Genomic DNA, 19,756 nt, shown 5'->3' on the forward strand with positions numbered 1-19,756 from the left:
TTGTGGATCATGCTTCATTTTAAGATTTATTGAAATACACTTTTGTTTCTAGTTACCAACACTCCGAATGATCCTCGTAAGCGAGCATGTGAGTAACCGACTGGATTTCCGCTACCCCTCTTGAATCAAAGCTTCCTACAGAACTCCATGAATCAATTCTTATTTCCTTTCCACACCACATCCAAGTGAGGATCTGACATCCCTAGACTCCGATCCAAATTCACTAGATCCGTACTTCCCACAATGGTCCGTATCCATAGCGTTGATGGCTCTTATCCAAATCCCTACAACCATTTCCCAAGGAAGACTTGATTCATTCAGTGGATTTCACCGATACCATGACCACCTCTCTTCTTTACCACATACAACATTCCAATTCACCAAATGAAGCTTGTGATTATTCTCCCTATCATCTCAAAGAAATTCTCTAAACTTTTTATCCAGCTCTTTAGCTATAGAACTGGAACTGAATAAAGAAGTACACCAGAAAACTCACCAACAAACTTTTAACGAGGACCGGACGGCCATTCCCCTTTTGGAATACCAAGGCCCAAATGATCTATGATCAATATGGGGACACATACAAACACAAAACATTTAATGAATGAATCGATGTCAATTACATCACCACGATTTTGTTTTTATCTAAAGTAATCCTTAAACCAAAAACCAACTCAAAACAACAATGGGAACCTCTCAGAAACATGGAATTTTGATGAGATCCATCCAAAAAGATTAGGGTATCTGTCATTTGCAAATTGTAAATTGGTGATGACCAACAAGATTACAACATATGTTACCCAAAATGGTAAAAGCAGAGCACAAAAATGGCTAAGTATGGATTTCTAAAATGCTTAAGTACAACCCTCGTGACTTTCATAGTATCTCTATCTCGTGAATCAAAATTGGATTCATCATTTACATTGGCAGCAAACGCATGCTAGCTCCAGTCAATTTTTAGTTGCTCAAGTGGCCCCCTAATGAGGGCTGAAGCGCATCAAGCATTAGGCATAGGTATAATACAAATGACAGTTTTATTTTTCTTGATAGGTCAGATCATAGTTTAAAACTTGAAACAAAGGGGTCGTTGCCAACAATACTTTAGACCAATCAGCCCAGAGTACTCCTATTTCTAAAAGCAATATGCAAATAAATGTCGATATATGTTATGCAACAATTATACAAAATATGGAGGTAATAATAAATGTCAAAAAGAACCAGAGTTTCAAGTATAATATCCAGAATCTAACCAGTAAATAATTGCTGCTTAACACATAAACAAAGCACTAATCACTGCAATACCAGAATGCATATCTGGAAATTTTCAATGCTCGATTATTACCTGGGCAAGCTTAAAACTTGGAGAATTTTCTTGATACTTGGCCACAAAGAACTCACGTAAGCTTGCAATGCTAGGAAACCTACTCTTGATAGAATGAATTGAGGCCTAAAAACAAGTAAGACCTTATCAATTTCATAGCCAAAAAAAATTGAAATACAATGCAAGAGTAAGAAGTGCAAAAAACAAAAAAACTACCGTATCTGGAATTGTTTCGATGAGAGCAGTGTAAGAAGACGTAGCTAGGACTTCATAAGGGCGCAACCAGAGTGGAAGACCAGCTTCTTGAAATATATCTGGCATCAATAACCACCAAAAAAAAATATAATAAATTATAGTTAAAAAATAAATAAATAAATATATAAAAAATAGTCCAACTAGTAGGCTTTCGATCATCCCATTGTTGGCTTCCATTAACTAATTTTTTTGTTCCCTGCACCAGTTGTGATGAAGTCAAATTTGGATGGGTGTAAAACTATCAACTTTTTTTTATACAACCTAAAGAAACATCTGACTTATTAAAAAGGTAGCGAACAATGCTATTTTGCAAGCCCATAAAATATTATTACTTTTGGATAAAGGACTCAGTTTGAAGCAAACACCTAGGGATCAGACACCAATGAAAAGTATCATTAAGAATAATTATTTAATATACTCTTGAAACATTTTATAACTGTATGAAGAAAAGAAATGATGAATTATGGACAATGACAACCCAACAAATATCATTTGAAATTTAAAGATACCTACCATAGAAGTGAGAAATCAGTTGCACAGCAAGATGCTCCTGCCTACAATCATCACCACTTTTCACAATGACCTATGTCCAAACAAGAGAATTAAATACATTTAATGGTGAGAAAAAATAATATGTACCAATCACAGAATAACAGTTAAAGAAACACAATTGAATAGGAATAAGGTAAAACCATGGGAAGCAAGAGTAATTAGGTCAGTAATATCATAACAATAAGAGTAACCCATAAATAATAATCATGGAACACATCCAATGAATATAATTTCCACCCATCCAAATGTACACATGCCACAGAACCAGTAAAGGATACCTTAGAAAGAAAATATTCACGTAAGACCAGGACAAAATATATTCAATGAAAGTTTTTAGCACGGATGCTCACACCAATGTGATGTTGGTAAGATTGATAGGCAAGAACTACAAGAAAATGATAGTTTGGGGTTCGATAATAAATAAAAATCAAGGGATTGGTGGAGATGTTACCCATAGAATAACTGTTGGGTGGGTAAAGCAGGACTGCATTCCGGAGTATTATACAACCGAAGCACATTGTCACAGACCTCGACCCCATCACCTAGCACCTGTGCAACACTTAAAATAATCCAAGCTTCAAGTGTTAAAATCAAAGTGTGCAAGTGAGTTGGGGAACTAGGACTCTTTGGGGAAGCTAACTTGAGCTATATCACGACGATTAGTTCAAGTGTGGCAGCAGGGGTGCTGAGGAATCACCCCCACACCCTTCAGATTTGAGAATATGTGGTTAGAGCATCAAGATTTTGGGGAGTTGGTCCACACTTGGTGGAATGAGCTATCTTTTGAAGGCAGACCAGGGAAAGTGTTGAAGCCGAAGCTAAAGGCTATCAAAGAGAAGTTAAAAATCTGGAATAAGGGAAGCTTTGGTTCTATGAACGCAAGGAAGAGTGTTGTGTTGTTGGAATTACAAGTGCTTGAGGATAAGGAGGAGCGTGGAGGCTTGGGGGATGAGGAGGGGTTGTGACGTGTGAATCTTAAAGTTGAGTATCAAAAGATAGCTGCTAGGGAGGAGATCTGTTGGAAACAAAAGTCAAGAATTCGTTGGCTGAAGGAAGGGGATAGAAACACTTCCTTTTTCCACCGTATTCTTAATTTTAATAGTCGGGTGAATTTTATTTCGAAGCTTAAAGTTAATGGTTGGTGGAAGGTGGGTGAGGAGGAGGTTTGTGAAGGGGTGGTGCAATTCTATAATAACCTTTACTCGGAGGAGTATGTGAGTAGGCCTACGTTAGACTCCCTTCATTTTGATAACATTTCCCTGGATCATCAAAGGTGGCTTGAGAAATCGTTCAAGGTTGAGGAAGTGTGGGCAATGGTCAATGGCATGGCTAGTGATAGGGCTCCGAGGCCAGATGGTTTCTCCCTAGGTTTTTTAAAGCATGTTGGGAGACAGTGAGAGATGATGTGATGGCAACCATGGAGGACTTTTATAGGGAAGGTTATTTAGACTTGGGTTCTAATTGCACTTTTATTACTTTGATCCCGAAAGTATTGGGTACAAAAGACATCACAGATCTTAGACCGATCAGCTTGGTAAGTTCAGTCTATAAGATTATCTCGAAGGTTTTGGCTGGGAGGCTGAAGTCGGTGCTTAGTAAGATTATTGGTCCGGCTCAAGAAGCGTTTGTAGCAGGGAGAAATTCTGAATGGGGTTCTTATAGCAAATGAGTGTATTGACTCTCGCAGGAAAGCTAAAGTCCCGGGGTTAGTCTGCAAAGTGGATTTAGAGAAAGCCTATGATCATGTGAACTGGAATCTGGTGAAGTATTTGCTGAGAAGAATGGGATTTAGTGACAAGTGGGTTTGATGGGTCATAAAGTGCATTTTCACTCCGACCTTCTCGGCTTTAGTTAATGGATCCCCAACGGGTTTCTTTAGAAGTTCTAGGGGTCTTCGTCAAAGAGATCCGTTATCGCCTTTTTTGTTTGTAATAGTTATTGAGTCTCTGGAAAGGATGCTGTCCAAGGCGGTGGTTGAGGGGGAGCTCACTGGTTTATCCACTAGGGTGGGAGGACATGTGATTTCTCATCTCCAGTTTGCGGATGATACCTTAATTTTTTTGGACCATTCGCCGAGACAATTGAGCTTTCTTAGTGGTTTGCTAGGGTGCTTCGAGGCAATTTCTGGAATTCCGATTAATCTTCGTAAGAGTAAGTTATTCGGAGTAGGAGAGGTGGATGGGGTGGAGGTGGCGACGGCTTTGCTAGGAGTCCAGAGGAGTGTTCTTCCATCCACGTATTTGGGACTTCCCTTGGGTATGGGTTACAATGGTAAGGAGATTTGGGAGTCGGTAATTGAAAGGATGAGGAGAAAATTAAGCTCCTGGAAAGCAAAGCTTTTATCCAAAGGAGGGAAGATCACTCTCATAAAAAGTGTTTTGGCTAGTGTTCCCATTTATACTTTTTCGCTGTTCTCCCTTCCTAGGAATGTGGAAGTGCAATTGGATAGAATATGTCGGGACTTCTTGTGGCATGGAAAAGAGGGCTCAAGAAAACATCACTGGGTGAGTTGGAGTAAGTTATGCTTGCCTAAGAAGAATGGGTGTCTGGATTTTCGCAAATTTGGTTACATGAATTCGGCTCTTCTGGGGAAGTGGCTTTAGAGGTTTGGGGAGGAGGGAGAGAGTCTGTGGAGGAAAATTATCGTGGATAAATATGGGGTGAACGAAAATGGGTGGGAGAGCAGTCTGGCTACAAGTGCGTCGGGGTGTGGGGTGTGGAAAGGTATTCTTAAAAGACTTTCATAGGTGGAGAGGGGAATAAGGTGAAATTCTGGGAGGATTAGTGGTGTGAGAATGGTCCTCCTAAAGATTTCTTCCCAAATATTTTTTGCTTTGCCGTTGAAGAAAAATCAAGTTATCTCGTGCTTCAAAAGTCATGAGAATGGGGTGACTAATTGGGATTTTGGGTTTAGAAGATTTTTTAATGATTGGAAGGTGGATAATCTTGGGAGTTTACCTTCTTTGGTGGAGAGTAGTTGCATGGAGAGTTCTTCGGAAGATCGGAGAGTGTGGGGAGGTACTAGGAATGGGAAGTTTATGGTCAAGTCTTTGTATGATGGTATTGCCCCTAGTACAGCTCCGTCTTTTCCTCACTCTTTTGTCTGGGGTGGCAAGATTCCTCCGAAAATTTCGACTTTTCTTTGGATGGCGGCCTTATGGAGACTCGCAACTATGGATCAGTTAATTAAGAGGGGCTTTATTTCACCAAATCAATGTTGTATATGCAAATCTCAGGTGAAAATGGTGGATCACTTACTTACTCATTGTCGGGTGGCTTATCACATTTGGGTGCATTTTTTATCTTTGTTCAGTATCGTGGGCTGTTTTCCCGGATCAGTCAAGTTGACTTTGGAGTCTTGGTTGACGTGGGGAGGTTCTTACTTGTCCTCCAAACGGATTCTTTGGTTTTTGGTCCCTTTTGCAAGTTGTTGGGGTATTTGGAATTATCACAACTGCTACATTTTTTAAGGAAAAGATTATACTCTGTACGGTTTAGTTGTTTCTATTTTGGAGCTCATATTTTCTTGGAGCAAACTTTATAAGGTGTTTAAGGGTGTCTTCTTCGAAGATTTTGTTATGAGATGGGACAGGATTTGTTCGATGTCGTGAGAGTTTTGTTGCTTGTCCTTCGTTGTTTTGCTTTTTTGTTTTGTTTCTTTTCAATGTTTTGGGTTGGTCCACTCGACCCCCCTTTTTTTGTCCTTCTTCTTTTAATAAAATTATCTTTACCGATCAAAAAAAAAAAGTGTGACAATGGCAAGTGGCCAGTTCCATAACACAGCAATGCAAAGTTTTTTTTCGCCTCGGCTGTCTTGACCAACATTGGCTTAGAGCTGACCTGAAAAAGATATTGGGGATTTACCCCCGTTTTTCTTACTTATTTTCTTGGTTTGCCTTGCACCCTCCCCGTAGAGACATCTACGTTCTTCAATTGACCGAGACATAACTCAAGACCGAGGCCTAAAACCATACAAATGCACATCAATCTAAATAAAGGGGAAATTTTTCAAGAAAAAAATAAGACCAACTATGATTTATGGAGGTGAATGTTGGGCAATCAGGAAACGACATGTTCAAATAATGGGTACCAAGAGATGATGATGCCATGTAGAAATTACACCAAATTATGGGACTATTCCTTAATGTTTGATTCCTTCAACCTATCTAGGGCTCATTTAGACATTTTTTTAAAGTCGATTTTCTCTAGAATGTGGAATACTTTATTCAGTTTGCAAAAAAGAGCTACAATCAAGTTTCGAAAGTAGTTTTTATTTTTATTTTATTTTTGATAAGTCAAAGATCTTTATTAAAAGCACGGTCGAGATGACCATGAAGCAAAGAAGATACAAACCACAAACAAGAAAAAAAGAAAAGGAAAAAACCCATCCAAATCAAAGCTACTACACACCCACTCCCACTTGGTTACAAGGTCTTCAAAGAAGACCCCCTTAAGTTTCCTAAAAAACCTTACTCCACAAAAGAAAGAACCCAAGATGGAGAGTAGGATTCCTTGAACCGAAGACTCCTTCCCCTCAAAAGTCCTAAGGTTCTTTTCCTTCCAAATCTCTCAACAAATCACAAACAGAGCAAGGCCCCACAGTTTTTTCTTAAAACCCGAAAAACCCATACCAATGGCTAGCCAACTATCCACTAGAGCACGAAAAGAGCACGGAGCACACCATGCCACTCCAAAAATACTCAAGTGTTAGTACCAAATCCCTGAGGCCACCTTGCAATGGAGAAGTACGTGATCCACCAACTCACCATCCTCCTTACATAACCCACAAAATTTGACCGAGATGATGGCTCTCTTCATTACATTATCCAAAGTCAAGATCTTCCCTAAGGAAGCTACTGAAATAAAAAAGACAACTTTTGAAGGAACTCTGGGCTCCACACTTGTATCATAGGAAAGGTCCTAGCTTGCTCCCCTGCCAAAACACAATAAAAGCCTTTGACTGAAAACACCCCATTCTTACCCGGATCCCAAATGCAAGACTCTTCTTCCCTTAAGCTTATGACCACAAAATCAACAACCGCGACAAGACTAGCCACCAAGTCCACTTCCTAATCGTTAAAGGCTCGTCTGAAACCGAAGTCCCATGCCAAACAAGAGTCCGACATAGTCAAGAAAGAAGAAACACCGCCTTTTTTCAAAGACAAAGCAAAATAGATCCGGAAATTGCTCACTTAAGGGTTTCGAGCTGCACCAATGTTATCCAATAGCATATGTCACCAGCATATGCTGCCCACATATGTGAAATCGCATATGGCATATGAGGTCGTATATTGCACAAAATATTTTCTTATTTCAAATATAAAAAATAAAAAAATAAAAAAAGTAAAAAATAAGAAAAGGGGGGAATGTTTAAAAAAACATAAAAATATAAGAAAATAAAAACAAACCTATAACAATATATTTGAATTTTGGATAGCACTCATTTTTCAAATAGAATAAAATTGATTACATGTAGTCATTTAGTAACAAGAATAAAAGAACTCAAGAAACTAAATTGGTCAATAATATATAAACTATTCATGATACGAAGGTGGCCTACTTTAATTATCAAGTTCTAGTTCTAGTTCTAGATAATTAAAGTGGATTTTGCTTTAAAAGTTTAATCATTGGATACTATGATCTCATGTTAGAATACAAAAACTCAATGTTTTTAAAAAAATAATAATAATAAATAAGATTTAAAGAGAATATATGCAAGTAAAAGAATAAAAGAAATAGCTTAGAATAATACATGAATAGGGAGTGGAAATAGGGTAGTTGTAGGAGAAGATAGATTAAGAAAAACTTGAATTTAATGCTCCAATAATCAAATCATTGCCCATTGGAGTAATATGCCATCACATACTTTTGTATTCCATGGCATTATGAACCAGAAACCCTAAATCGCATATGTCATCATGGCATATACGATTTACTCATAGAAAATAGCATATGCGATCGCATTTGACAACACTGAGCTGCACCAATAATCCTCCCAGAATCTCACCCTTAACTTGTTCCCAAACTTAAAATTGACCTCCTGAAACTGAGGGAGAACCTTTAACATACATTTCCACACTCCACAACCGTAAGGACCTCGAGAACCGCCACTAAGCCACCCAAATAACCCCTTTCCAAACTTTGCTTCTATGACTGCTCCCCAGAGACTATTACACTTGGTTCCAAATCTCCATTATCACTTGCCTAGAAGAACTTGGTTCATCTTCTTAAAATTCTGAACCCCAAGGCCACCAATCTTTCTAGAAAGACAAACACACTTCTATTTCAAAATTTGTTACTGTTTTTCCTCATTTTCCCCTCTTGTTCCGTTTCTCAGGTTTCTCTAAGTTTCTTAGTGACAATAAGTGAACGTATTCTGCTTAAACAGTAAGCACAGGCATTCAAAAGAACTGAAGTGACTGAGCTTGCAGGGTGCATTTTACGGCTGACAATGTGTCTTTGAATGTACATACATTATGAGCTTGTGCTTAGTTTTATAATATACACAGAAATAAATTCCCATTCCACTTAATTCTGAAGTTACCGTTGCTTTAAAAAATACCATAAGCAAAATAAACAGATAATAAAATAGACAAAAGACTTACCGAACGCAAATCCCAACCAGGTGACTTTCCGTATACTGAAGCCTTGCATATCCTCCCTTTCTTTGTTTCCCAAAGTTCACCAGATAAGGCATCAGTCGCCTTAGGCACACCGCCATTTGTAACCTGTTTAGAATGAAAATCCAAGTTCTTAAGAAATGAAATTCCAGATAACCATGGTTATTTGCTTAAGCATAAACATGAAGCCTTCAGCTAGTGTCCACCTTTGGTTGTGCATCGGATGAATCTTGACCTGCCCCTTTTAAAGGGAGTCCAGGAGGTGCTTCGCCTTTTGCAGTAGCAGCCTACAAAAGGCAAAACTGGAAATTGATTACCAAAAAGAAATGCTAGGATGCGTCAGACACAAAACAGATGGATAAACAAAGGAAGTTGATTTCAAGAGATATGATCGAGGTACACAAGCTTGCAAAATATATCAAAATTATCCTAAGTTGGGCTTGAAACTTGAATGGAACCAAAAAACATGAACTTGAAAATTTACACCACTAGTGCAGATCTATGGATCTCAAACAAAGTTTCAGTAAATCAACCAATCAGTAAATGAGGGCTGAATTGAAAATCATACCAATGTTCTTATACGCCTTCACCATACATACAAAAACCAAATATAACTAATGTAATAACATAAGCAAGCTGCCATATAAACCAAGCCTATACAAGAAGTGCCGCTTAGAAGTGGAAAACATTAGGTCGGCATACTAGTATGAACATCAAACACTTGAAAATAGCTAATTTTCATTACCAGCAACTAAGGTATTAAAATTCCATAATTTCTCAGGAAAATAAAAAACAGCAAACAAACAAACAAAACATCTCCCTTCAAATGGCACTTACATTTTTTCATGTAAATTGCAGTTAAAAATGGTATTCATTTTCTAAAAATTTTGTGAAGTGCATTTCCTTTGAAATTTTAGGATTGCAAATAAAATTGCACTGTTTCATTAAATTATGACATAATTTACTAAGTTTAGTAATCAAACTCCTCAGCCCTTAAAAACGCCCAAACTCTATAGCTTCCTTACAGATTTGATCCTACGTGCATTAGAGATTAGAGTTGAAAACGTATAATCCACATAGAAAATTTTCTTTCGCTTGGAAGTGTGGACTGAAGGCAAATTGGTTTTCTCTCGATTCCAAGGTACAGATGAACTAGCTCAGTCAAACGAATATTCTTGTAGTTAGTAGTTACTTGATAGAAATAAGATATGGCGCTTTATATGCATCCAGTCTACAGATAGATGATGCATCACAACATCATATTTTCATGCACAGCCAAATTTATTGGTATCAATTTTCAACCTTACCCACAACTGCATGTGTATGAATTATATGTTTAAAAAAAATTCTGATGTATAACTTGGTTGAAGTAGAATTAGGAAATTATTTCATTTGGTTTTTTTTTTTTTTTGGGATAAGTAGGAAATTATTTCAATATTAGACAAATTTCCTCAATCTTGTTTTGATAAATAAATTTCCTAAAAAAAATTCCTTTCTTGAAAGATCGAAATCTATCTTTTTTAATAAATATTAACAAAATACGAAAGGAAAAGGCTGAGAAAACCCAACTCAATACAAGAGAAAAAAGGGGGGGGGTGGGGGACAAAAAAAAATGATACCCAAGACCGTCAACTAACTTCTTTCAATATAAAGAAGACCCCAACTAAAAAGAAAATTTTCAAAAAAGATTCCCTTGAAATTGTCAAAATGCTCACTCCAAAAGACTCCCGCAACATAACATCATCAAAGGAGAATAGAAAATACCTTAATGACAACAAAAATAAATATAAATATATATTGTAGCAATCTTAGACAATGTTACAATCAAATTCAAAGTTTTGTTCCATTTCAATATGTTACAACCAAAACAAATTGATTTTTGACATGCAAAAAATGGAACATTGTAGAATGCATGGATCAAAATTATGTGCCATTCTACATTTTGACTTTGGCCAAAATTGGAACAAAATATTGAATTGTTTAGAAATGTTTTGGACAAGACCATTTCAGTTATTCGACCAGCCAAAACATTGCCTCCAAATGAGATTCTAAACCTAATCCAAAATTTGAAATGTATCACAATGTATAGTAAGTTTTGGTGTGTTTTGTATTAGTATAGTAGTTGTTAGGATATATAATGTAATAAGTGACCAAGGCCAATAATACGGTCTTTTAGTTAATCTTTATAATCTAAAGAGAACCAAAGGGAGTAATATTTTTCAATTCTCGCTCAAATGTAAGAAAGAAATATTTTATATGAATAATAATGTATGGCAGTAAGACTAGGAATTTGATTATGTGGATTTGAAGCTTGAAATTTGAAAATCTCTGGTGGTTGCCTCAAGGCTTATTCCTTCAACCATTGGCCAGTCGAGCACCCTGCCTCATGCATCAACGCCTGAAATAATTCTACTAAACTACACAAGTCTGATGCTAACTACCTTGAGTGATACAGGCACACTTCTCTCAGTTCTATTTTTCTTTTAATAGAAAAAATAAATAAACGATCCCACTACCAGAGTGAATACTAGACACTGTGTACTGGTCCACGTATATTTGGTAAAAAAACATGGACCAATACAAGCTCGAGTATTTCTCTGTATCATATACGAGGTCACTCCCCATTCCTGTACAGAGTATAGATAAGTAACTTCAGGCAATGGTGTAAAATTATTGTACTTTTAATTTTATTAATTTAACAGGCTACTACTACCATATGTTCTTTTATTTTTTTATAAGTATAAGATTTATTATAAATAAATAACTAAAAAAAGAGGGAGGCAAGGCCCACCTTTATTTCCTCAATAGCAATTGTGCTTGGAACACGGCGGTGCTCCTTTCGACGGGGTGACCTTTGATCCTCAATGTCTTCCATGTTGACCCCAGGATCAGCTGTCAACACAACTCGAACCCGTTCCCAATCATGATCTTGTTCTGCTCTGAAAACTGGCATTGAATACCCTGCACCTTCACCATTATTCATAGGGACTTGCAAAGAAACTAAAGCAGGCAGTAAACTACCATCATCAGTGCTGCATTCTGAGTTAGGTACTTCACTTTTCTTCGGCTGGTTATGTAACCGGTTTTCCACAGAAAGACTCAAATGTACGAATTTCACTTTGGCCTCCCATAAATGAGCCATAGCTTGGTCAATTGCTTGAGAAGTAGATCTCAACATCCGACCGGTACCATTATGATTAACATCCTGTGGACTCCATAAAGGGTATGCCCATGGAGGAGGTTTAGGCAATTGCGCATCTCCATTTGCTAAAGGAATCCCTCCTCTAGAAAGCTTTTGAGCATTGGATGTATCTTTTGCATGGCTGAAAAGAAAATAATGGGTAACAGATAATTTATCAGTTACTACAATGCAAACCCACCAGAGAACCATAATGTTTAACTATTATTAGATTTGGGATCTACAATTTCATTTAGCTTTTTAGATCACAAATACCTTGGTGCTTCACATTTTAGAACCTCGACGCATATCAGGTATGGTGCTTTTTCCCTAGAATTCAAAAGAACGGCCTCATCTTCAGGTATATGAACCACTCGATACATTCCCTTCCCCATTGGAAAGCATACTCCTACAATTACATGAGGAAAATATTTGAATGAAAGGATGCATGTAATGATTTGCTTTTAGGCCTATAGGTAACATGTAAGAAAGAAACACTAGGAACTGGGGGAAATTATATGGTGAATCTAGAACTAAGTGTAGAGTGCAACCTATGTCCAAAATAAACTGATGAGCAGCCAAGCAGTTCAAATTTATACTGACACATGCATCTAAGATACCCACCTATAGATAAAATAAGGAAACTACATGGGAGAAAGGATACAAGTCCTTGTTTCCAAAGTTCCAGGGTACAAATGGAGACGTGCATCACATCAAGTAACCTGGTACCATGGCTTAATTTTATGTTTTTTAAGCTACGGGTTTTTTTTTTTACATAATAAATAAATAAATATATATAGGGATGAGGACAGGGGCAGAGCCAGGATTTTCTTGTAGTGGGGGCAAACTATGATTAGTTGTATAGTTGAAGAACTTGAATGGAGGGAGGTGAGGGTGTGGGGGCAAAAATTGGAGGGAGATGAGGGTGTGGGGGCAAATGGGGAGAGAGGTGAGGGAGTGGGGACAAATGGGGCATGTAATTAGTTGAAAATATAGGGGTGTCTCAAAGTTCTGTGGGGGCAATTGTCCGCACCAGCTCCTTACTAACTAGCTCCACCCCTGGATGAGGAGACCTGCCTATATATAAATGATTTTTTTCTTTTTTTTCTAAAAGATAGATATAACAGATATCAGCACTACCATCCTGGGTCTAAGCACAAGAGATCCCATTTAAATAGAATTCTAATATTACAATGCTACCACCATAAGACTTGGTATAATCTACAATTTACACATGTTCGTTGTCAAACCAAACAAGGAAACTAAACAAAACACAATATGAAATGAGAAAATTCTAAATAGAAGTATACCTGTAGTGCCCACAGCATGTATCCCTATACTATGATGTTCATAAAGGCGCGCTAGGCATATTGACGCATCCCAGTATAGTAGACATACATGTGTTAGAATCAACAATTCTCTATAAGTTGGCTTAAATTATTTCAAAAACTTACTTTAAGCACCATTGGATGGTAATAGGTAGGGAGCTCATGAATATAAAGGATAACTGGACTATAGCGCTAACAGCACTTTCATCTCCTAGATTCCAAAAAAGCAAGCATAAAGGATTTTTTTCTATCTTAAACCCATAATACTTGTGGATTGTGGCAAAGGAAGATGAGGTGAAGCCATTTGATGGGAAATCAAACTTTACAGTGTGGCAAAGGAAGATGAGGAATATTCTTATCCAACAAGGGCTTCATAATTGCATCCGAGCCATTGAAGCGAAGCTAAAGAGTATGTCAAATGAAACATGGGAGGAGTTGGATTTGAAAGCTATTAGTTCCATTGAGTTACATGTTTCTGATGAAGTCATGTACAACGTCATGGAAGAAAAGACCGCAAAGGGAAAGGGAACATGGAACAAGCTTAAAAAGCTTTACATGAGAAAGACTTTGTCAAATAAATTATTCCTTAAGGACCAACCCTATGGCCTGAGAATGGAGGAGGGACAAGACATCATGGAGCACTTGAACACGTTCAATCGGTGTTTCAGTGATTTGTTGAAGGAAAAAGTGAAGTTCGAAAAAGAAAACAAAGCATTGATTTTGTTGAATCACTTCCAAATTCCTTCAAACACTTTTGGACTACACTTATGTTTGGCAAGGAGACTCCCAAATTTAAGGAGGTGGTTCAAGAGCTTATCACTCACATGACCATGAACAAGTCAAGTGACAAAGATGCTCAAGGAGAAGGACTCTTTGCAAGGAGTTCCAGTGAATGAGGCTGAACAAAAAAGAAAAGAAAATATTCTAGATCCAAAACCTAGAAGTAAGAAAGAAGTGGAGTGCTATTATTGCAAGAAGAAAGAACATTATAAAAAGATTGTAAAAAGTACAAAGCGGAGGTAGAAGAAGGGAAGAAAACCGAGTTAAACTCCACAGCAAGCACAGCATCGAAAAGTGTGATGGAGCGCTATTAGCGGCATCATCGGGTAATCTTACCTCCAACTCTTGGATTTTAGATTTCGGGTATACTTTCTATATGTGTTCCAATCGTGATTGGTTTGACTCTTATGAATCTCATGACGGTGGAGATGTTCTAATGGGTAACAATGCGTCCTGCAAAGTCATTGGAATGGGTACCTTAAAGATAAGAGTGTATGATGGGGTTGTTAGAACCTTGGGCAGTGTTAAGCATGTGTCGGCACTCAAGAAGAATTTAATATCCTTCGGCCCATTCGACCCAACTGGGTGTTCATTCTTGACGAATGATGGAGCACTCAAGGTGTCTAAAAGAGCCATGTGATAATGAGAGGTGTGAAGCTTGCAAATAACCTCTACAAGCCTTTGGGGAAACAATTCTAGGAAGAATTGCAATATCCACGGAGGAAAATTCTAGCAGAGATGAAAATCAATTTTGGTCCTTAAAACTTGGCCATATGAATGAAAAAGCAATGCAAGAATTACTCTGACGACAATTGTAAAGGGTGTTGAAACATGCATGCTAGAATTTTGCAAGTTTTGTGTGATGGAAAAATAAGTAATGTGTCATTTAAGGATGCAAATAAAGAATTCAAGAGTAAGGAATTGCTAGATTACATTCGTTTCGATGTGTGGGGGCCCACACCTACTAAATCAAAAAGTGGAGCTCACTACTTTATCACTTTTATGAATGATTTTTCAAGAAAAGTTTGGGTCTACTTTTTATGAAGGAGAAATCCGAAGTTTTTGTCAAGTTTGTGGAATGGAAGGCCGAAGTAGAAAATCAAACAGGGAGAAAAATCAAATACTTGAGGAGCGTTAATGAAGGTGAGTAAAAAGATGGCAAGTACTTGAAGTTTTGCAAAGAAAAAGGCATCAAAAGACACTTTACCTTGAAGAAAAATCCTCAACAAAATGGCACGGGGCCGAGAGGATGAATAGAACTATAGAGAGGGAGAGATGCATGAGGCTACATGTGGGGTTGCCTGAACCATTTTTTTTTTTAATTGGTTAACCATACTTGCTATTTGGTTAATCGGTCACCATCAAAATTACTTGAGCTTAAATGTGTCGAAGAGGTATGGACGAAAAAAGAAGTAAACTACTCTACATTGAAGGTGTTCGGATGCAAGGCATATGTTCTCATTCCTAAAGATGAGAGAAACAAATCGCAATTAAAGTCACTTGAGTTTATCTTCCTCAGATTCAAGAAGGGAGTGAAGGGATCCAAGCTTTGAAATCTAATAAATAAAAAAGAAAACCTTTAGTAGAAATGTGGTATTTGATGAAGGTTCTATGGCAAAGAGAGAATTCAAGAAAGATGATGGTGAGAAGTCGATTGTTGGTGACAAGGTAGTTGTTACCGAAATTCTGATTAGCGCGGAAAAGACTACAAGAGAAGAACCTCAAATTCAATTTGAGGAGGGTAGCACATCTGATAAGGAAGAACAACAACAAGAGAGGGTTCATAATGAGCCTTCTAGCATAGCACATGGAAGGCAAAGAAGGACCATCAAATCACTTCAAAGGTTTTGATGGGAGGATGAAGTGCACTTTCCTCTAGTGGCAAGCAAAGCAGATCTCACTAAACCAGTTACAAGGGGCAAGTTCGAGCATTGCTTGAACTTGCTTAATCTCATTTCCCACTTGAGGTACATGGAGACAAGAGGTTTCTCATCAAGATAAAGGTGTTATAAACACGTTGAGGTTCCAACGTTTCTAAGGGTTGAAAAGTTTTTTCGCCAAGGTGGAGAATGTTAAAGTATGGCTCAAAACTATTAGGCCCAATCCAAGTATGTGTGTTTTTTGGGTCGGTCCAAGTAATTTGGGTTGGGCTTGTAACTTATGTAAGTGGCACACTTTGTGATGCTTCTAAAAGGAAGGGGTTTTATATTATTTTGTCGTAACTCTAAGTCCAAGTCTTTTCTAGAGAGAAGGGGGTAGAGAAGGAAAGAAAACCTAGAAAGGAGAGGTTGAGAGGTTTGGGAAGATTAAGATCTAGAAGATGGTGAAGCTAAGTGATAGACGTGACTCCTTGTATCGATTTGCCCCATTTTCTTCATAATAAAATAAATCTCCAACGCATATACCTCCATGGACGTAGCCTTTGAGTGAACCACGTAAAATCTCGTGTTGTGGGTATTGTGTTCTTACTCTTTCTTTGTGTGATTGTTTATCTTTTTTGCATTTGCTACTATTAGTTGGGTTATCCTTCATTGCCATTATCAAACAAGGTCTTGGAAAGTGTGGCATATAAGGTGTTTGGTTAAATATCCAATAGGTGTTTGATCAAATTACTAAGTTAGCTTCACAAAGGTGTTCACATGCACAATGGAAATAAGATCTCAAATTTGAAGTTCCCAGCTAACACTTATGTCTGTAAGAGCTTCTCTACGAGTTAATAATTTGAGAAACTTCTTCTGTTTTGAGATGATATTGGTGTTAGCATTAACTAGGAAAAAATAGTGAAGTCCAAGTATCACTTGGTTGAGTAAAAGGTGGTGTGTTCTCATAAAAACTAGGATGGCTATGAGTTAGGAAAAATTCAGTGATGAATATTGCTTTGTTAAGAGGTTGTGGAGGTATAAGGAAGAAAATATCAGTTTAGATAAAGAGTAACAATACGCAAACATGGTAAATATTTTGGATGGTAAGTAGTGAGCAGCTTAGCATATCATATAGGTGTAGTGGATGCAAAGCCATCGTGAACATGTTGCCTAAGTTTGAGAACATGAACTGGTATCAATTAGGCAAGTGTGATAAGAGTTCCATTTTGGGGGAAATGGTGTGGTGAATCCTCTATTAAAGATTATTTCCCAACTCTTTATTATATATCATATAAGAAGGATCATTCAATGCATCACTTCATTACTTATAATAGGTAGGGTATGCCCTGGGATTCTTACTTTAGAAGGAACTTGAATGATAGGGAAATATGCCTCATTGCCAACTTGTTGACATGTATAAACGGCCGTTATTTATCTGTCAGCTGTTGATAAATTGTTGTGGTCCAAAAATAAAAATGACTCCCTCTCAGTTTGTCCCTTCAATGCTTCGCTAACCACCTATACTCATGTTTTCTTGTATGCCTTTATTTGGGAATGGACATGTCGGGGGTGTTTGGATCGGATTTAGAATCTGATTTTGGCTCATAATCAGATTCTAGAATCCAATACATCATTTTGTTCGGATTATCAACCTGATTTTTTCATATTGGGAACCAAAATCATGGAGAATCAAAAACAGTTCTCAAACTGTTTCTCTTGATTCTCACAAACTATCCATTTATGACGATCTTGAAATACATATTTTTTTATAAGCAAACAGAAATATATTCACAAGGTAAAGATTTACAAAAAGGAAGATGAGCTACACAACCCGGAAAAAAAAAAAAAAGAAACAACAAAACACGAAACAAAGAAAACCGACCAAAGACATGTTACTCCTCCTCTTGGTTACAAACCCTATCCCATCTCACTAGGAAATCCTCAAAGAATACCCCTCTAAACACCTTATAGACCTCGCTCCAATAGAACAATCACGCCAAAATCAAGATGATATTGTAATTAGCATCCATTTCTTTCCCATCAAAAATCCGGCTATTACGTTCCTACCATATGGCCCAACAAACGGCAAAGGAGCATAAGCTCCAAAGAATTCTCTTTGCCTTTGTAAAAGAGTAGCCCCACTGATTCCAAACCTCAAACAAGTTCTAACAATCCCAAACAAAGATAAGAAATTATCCCAAATATGTTTGGCAAAGTTGCAATGAAGAAAAATGTGATTCGAAGATTCCCCATTTGATTTGCAAAGCCCACAAAATTTTGGCATCATCCATCGCACCTATTGAGTTGGTCCGTGATCAGGAGACGCTCCAAAGCCGCAAGCCAAATAAAGATTGATAGCTTAACTGGTACTTTCGTCCCCAAATAACCATTCCCGGGAAGGCCTCCTCGATGGATTGAGTACAAGAGTTATACAAAGAGCGCACCAATAAAGACCCATCCTTCGACACCACCCAAAGCCTTTTATCCTCCGAAATAGGGTTTGAAGTCAAGCCCTCCAAGCACCTTAATAATCTCCCTAAATCCTCAATCTCCCAATCATTGAACCTTCTCCTGAACCCAAAATCTCAAGCAACCGAGTCATATTCTCCAAATTTGAAACAAAAAAATTGGTTTACCCTTCTTCTGAGAGAGCAAGTAAAGAGAAGGAAATATATCCATAAGAGAGCCATCACCACACCAAATGTCTTCCCAAAAACGGACCCTATTAGTAGTAATAGTAATAATAATAATAATAATAAAATTATTACTTTAACAATAATGATATTAATAATATAATAATATAATTAATGACAATAGTAGTAGTAATAATAACAAAAGAAATAATCATAATAATAATAACTAATATTAATACAAAATTATAGTTATCAAAAATAACAACAACACAATAATAATAATAATAATAATAATAATAGTTTTTAAAATCAAAATACAAAATCATCATAATTTTTTAGGTAATCTTAATCTTATAATGTTCCTTAACAAACAATTCACTTGAAAACTAATAGAAAATGACCTAAAGATCACCTTTTTCCACACTTTCCAAAAATCTTTGATCTTTTTTTCTTAAAAATTCATTATCTTCAATCTTTGGGACAAGTATTTTTACTCACACTTTCAATCTCAAGATGTGTAATTGGATTCTGGAAATCAGTTTCTATAATCTGATTTTGACAATCCATAATCAGAATCAAGTATCAGGATCAACAATCTGAACCAAATGCCCCCTTCTTTTGTTTGTGATGGTGGTCATCTCAATTTGCATAATACTCAACATGCCGTTGATTGTCCAACATGATTTACATTTAGACCCCAAAATTCAAATCATTTTTCATGAGGTTAGGAATGTGGGTATAGGCTTCTTTTGTGATGATGATCACCACTAACTCATTGAGGTTGGATTATCCAACATGATCTCTACATAGAACCCACCAATTCTACAGGTCAAAACAGATCTTGTTCCATTGAACATCACATTTATTACCATGTGAAAACCCTAGCACTGTTCATTGTGAAATTGTAACATCAAAGAGCTCGCATGAAGAAAAATATATATTACATCATACATCATATCCATAAGCTTGATTGAAGCATCTTGATTGTATTCTCTCTAATGTGTAATTGATAATGATTCAGCCGATTCTATAGTTAGGATGATAGCAAAAATGTTATCCCATTCAAATAAAAAGGAACTGCATATACAAGTTAAAAAAAAAGGAACATAAAGCTATTCTTCCAGAAAAACTTTGATAGTTTCTTTTCTTTTAAGTAAAACTCTCATTACTTGTAATCAAAGAGGTATCATAATGATGATGATTCAAAAATATCCTCATACTTCAAGG

General features: G+C 37.0%; 1 protein-coding gene across 3 annotated transcripts in view; it reads right to left on the reverse strand.

The window, feature by feature from the left end:
- The window catches only part of LOC147409770 (phosphatidylinositol 4-kinase beta 1-like), a 42,964-nt gene that overhangs the window by 17,739 nt on the left and 5,469 nt on the right, over window positions 1–19,756 (reverse strand). For all 3 annotated transcript variants that reach the window (XR_015175379.1, XM_086431833.1, XM_086431834.1), the window contains exons 4-10: window positions 12,203–12,335; window positions 11,540–12,071; window positions 8,955–9,035; window positions 8,734–8,856; window positions 2,090–2,159; window positions 1,538–1,635; window positions 1,343–1,447 (exon numbers count right to left, since the gene is read on the reverse strand). Coding sequence is in view for 2 of the 3 variants with exons in the window: in XM_086431833.1 (XP_086287959.1) it covers window positions 1,343–1,447; window positions 1,538–1,635; window positions 2,090–2,159; window positions 8,734–8,856; window positions 8,955–9,035; window positions 11,540–12,071; window positions 12,203–12,335 (1,142 nt within the window). In the remaining variant the exon portion in view is untranslated. The remainder of the gene's footprint in view (window positions 1–1,342; window positions 1,448–1,537; window positions 1,636–2,089; window positions 2,160–8,733; window positions 8,857–8,954; window positions 9,036–11,539; window positions 12,072–12,202; window positions 12,336–19,756) is intronic.

Source organism: Akebia trifoliata, chromosome 2 (genome assembly GCF_017979445.1).
Source record: "Akebia trifoliata isolate Shusen 1 chromosome 2, ASM1797944v1, whole genome shotgun sequence".
In the NCBI taxonomy this organism is placed as follows: Eukaryota; Viridiplantae; Streptophyta; class Magnoliopsida; order Ranunculales; family Lardizabalaceae; genus Akebia; species Akebia trifoliata.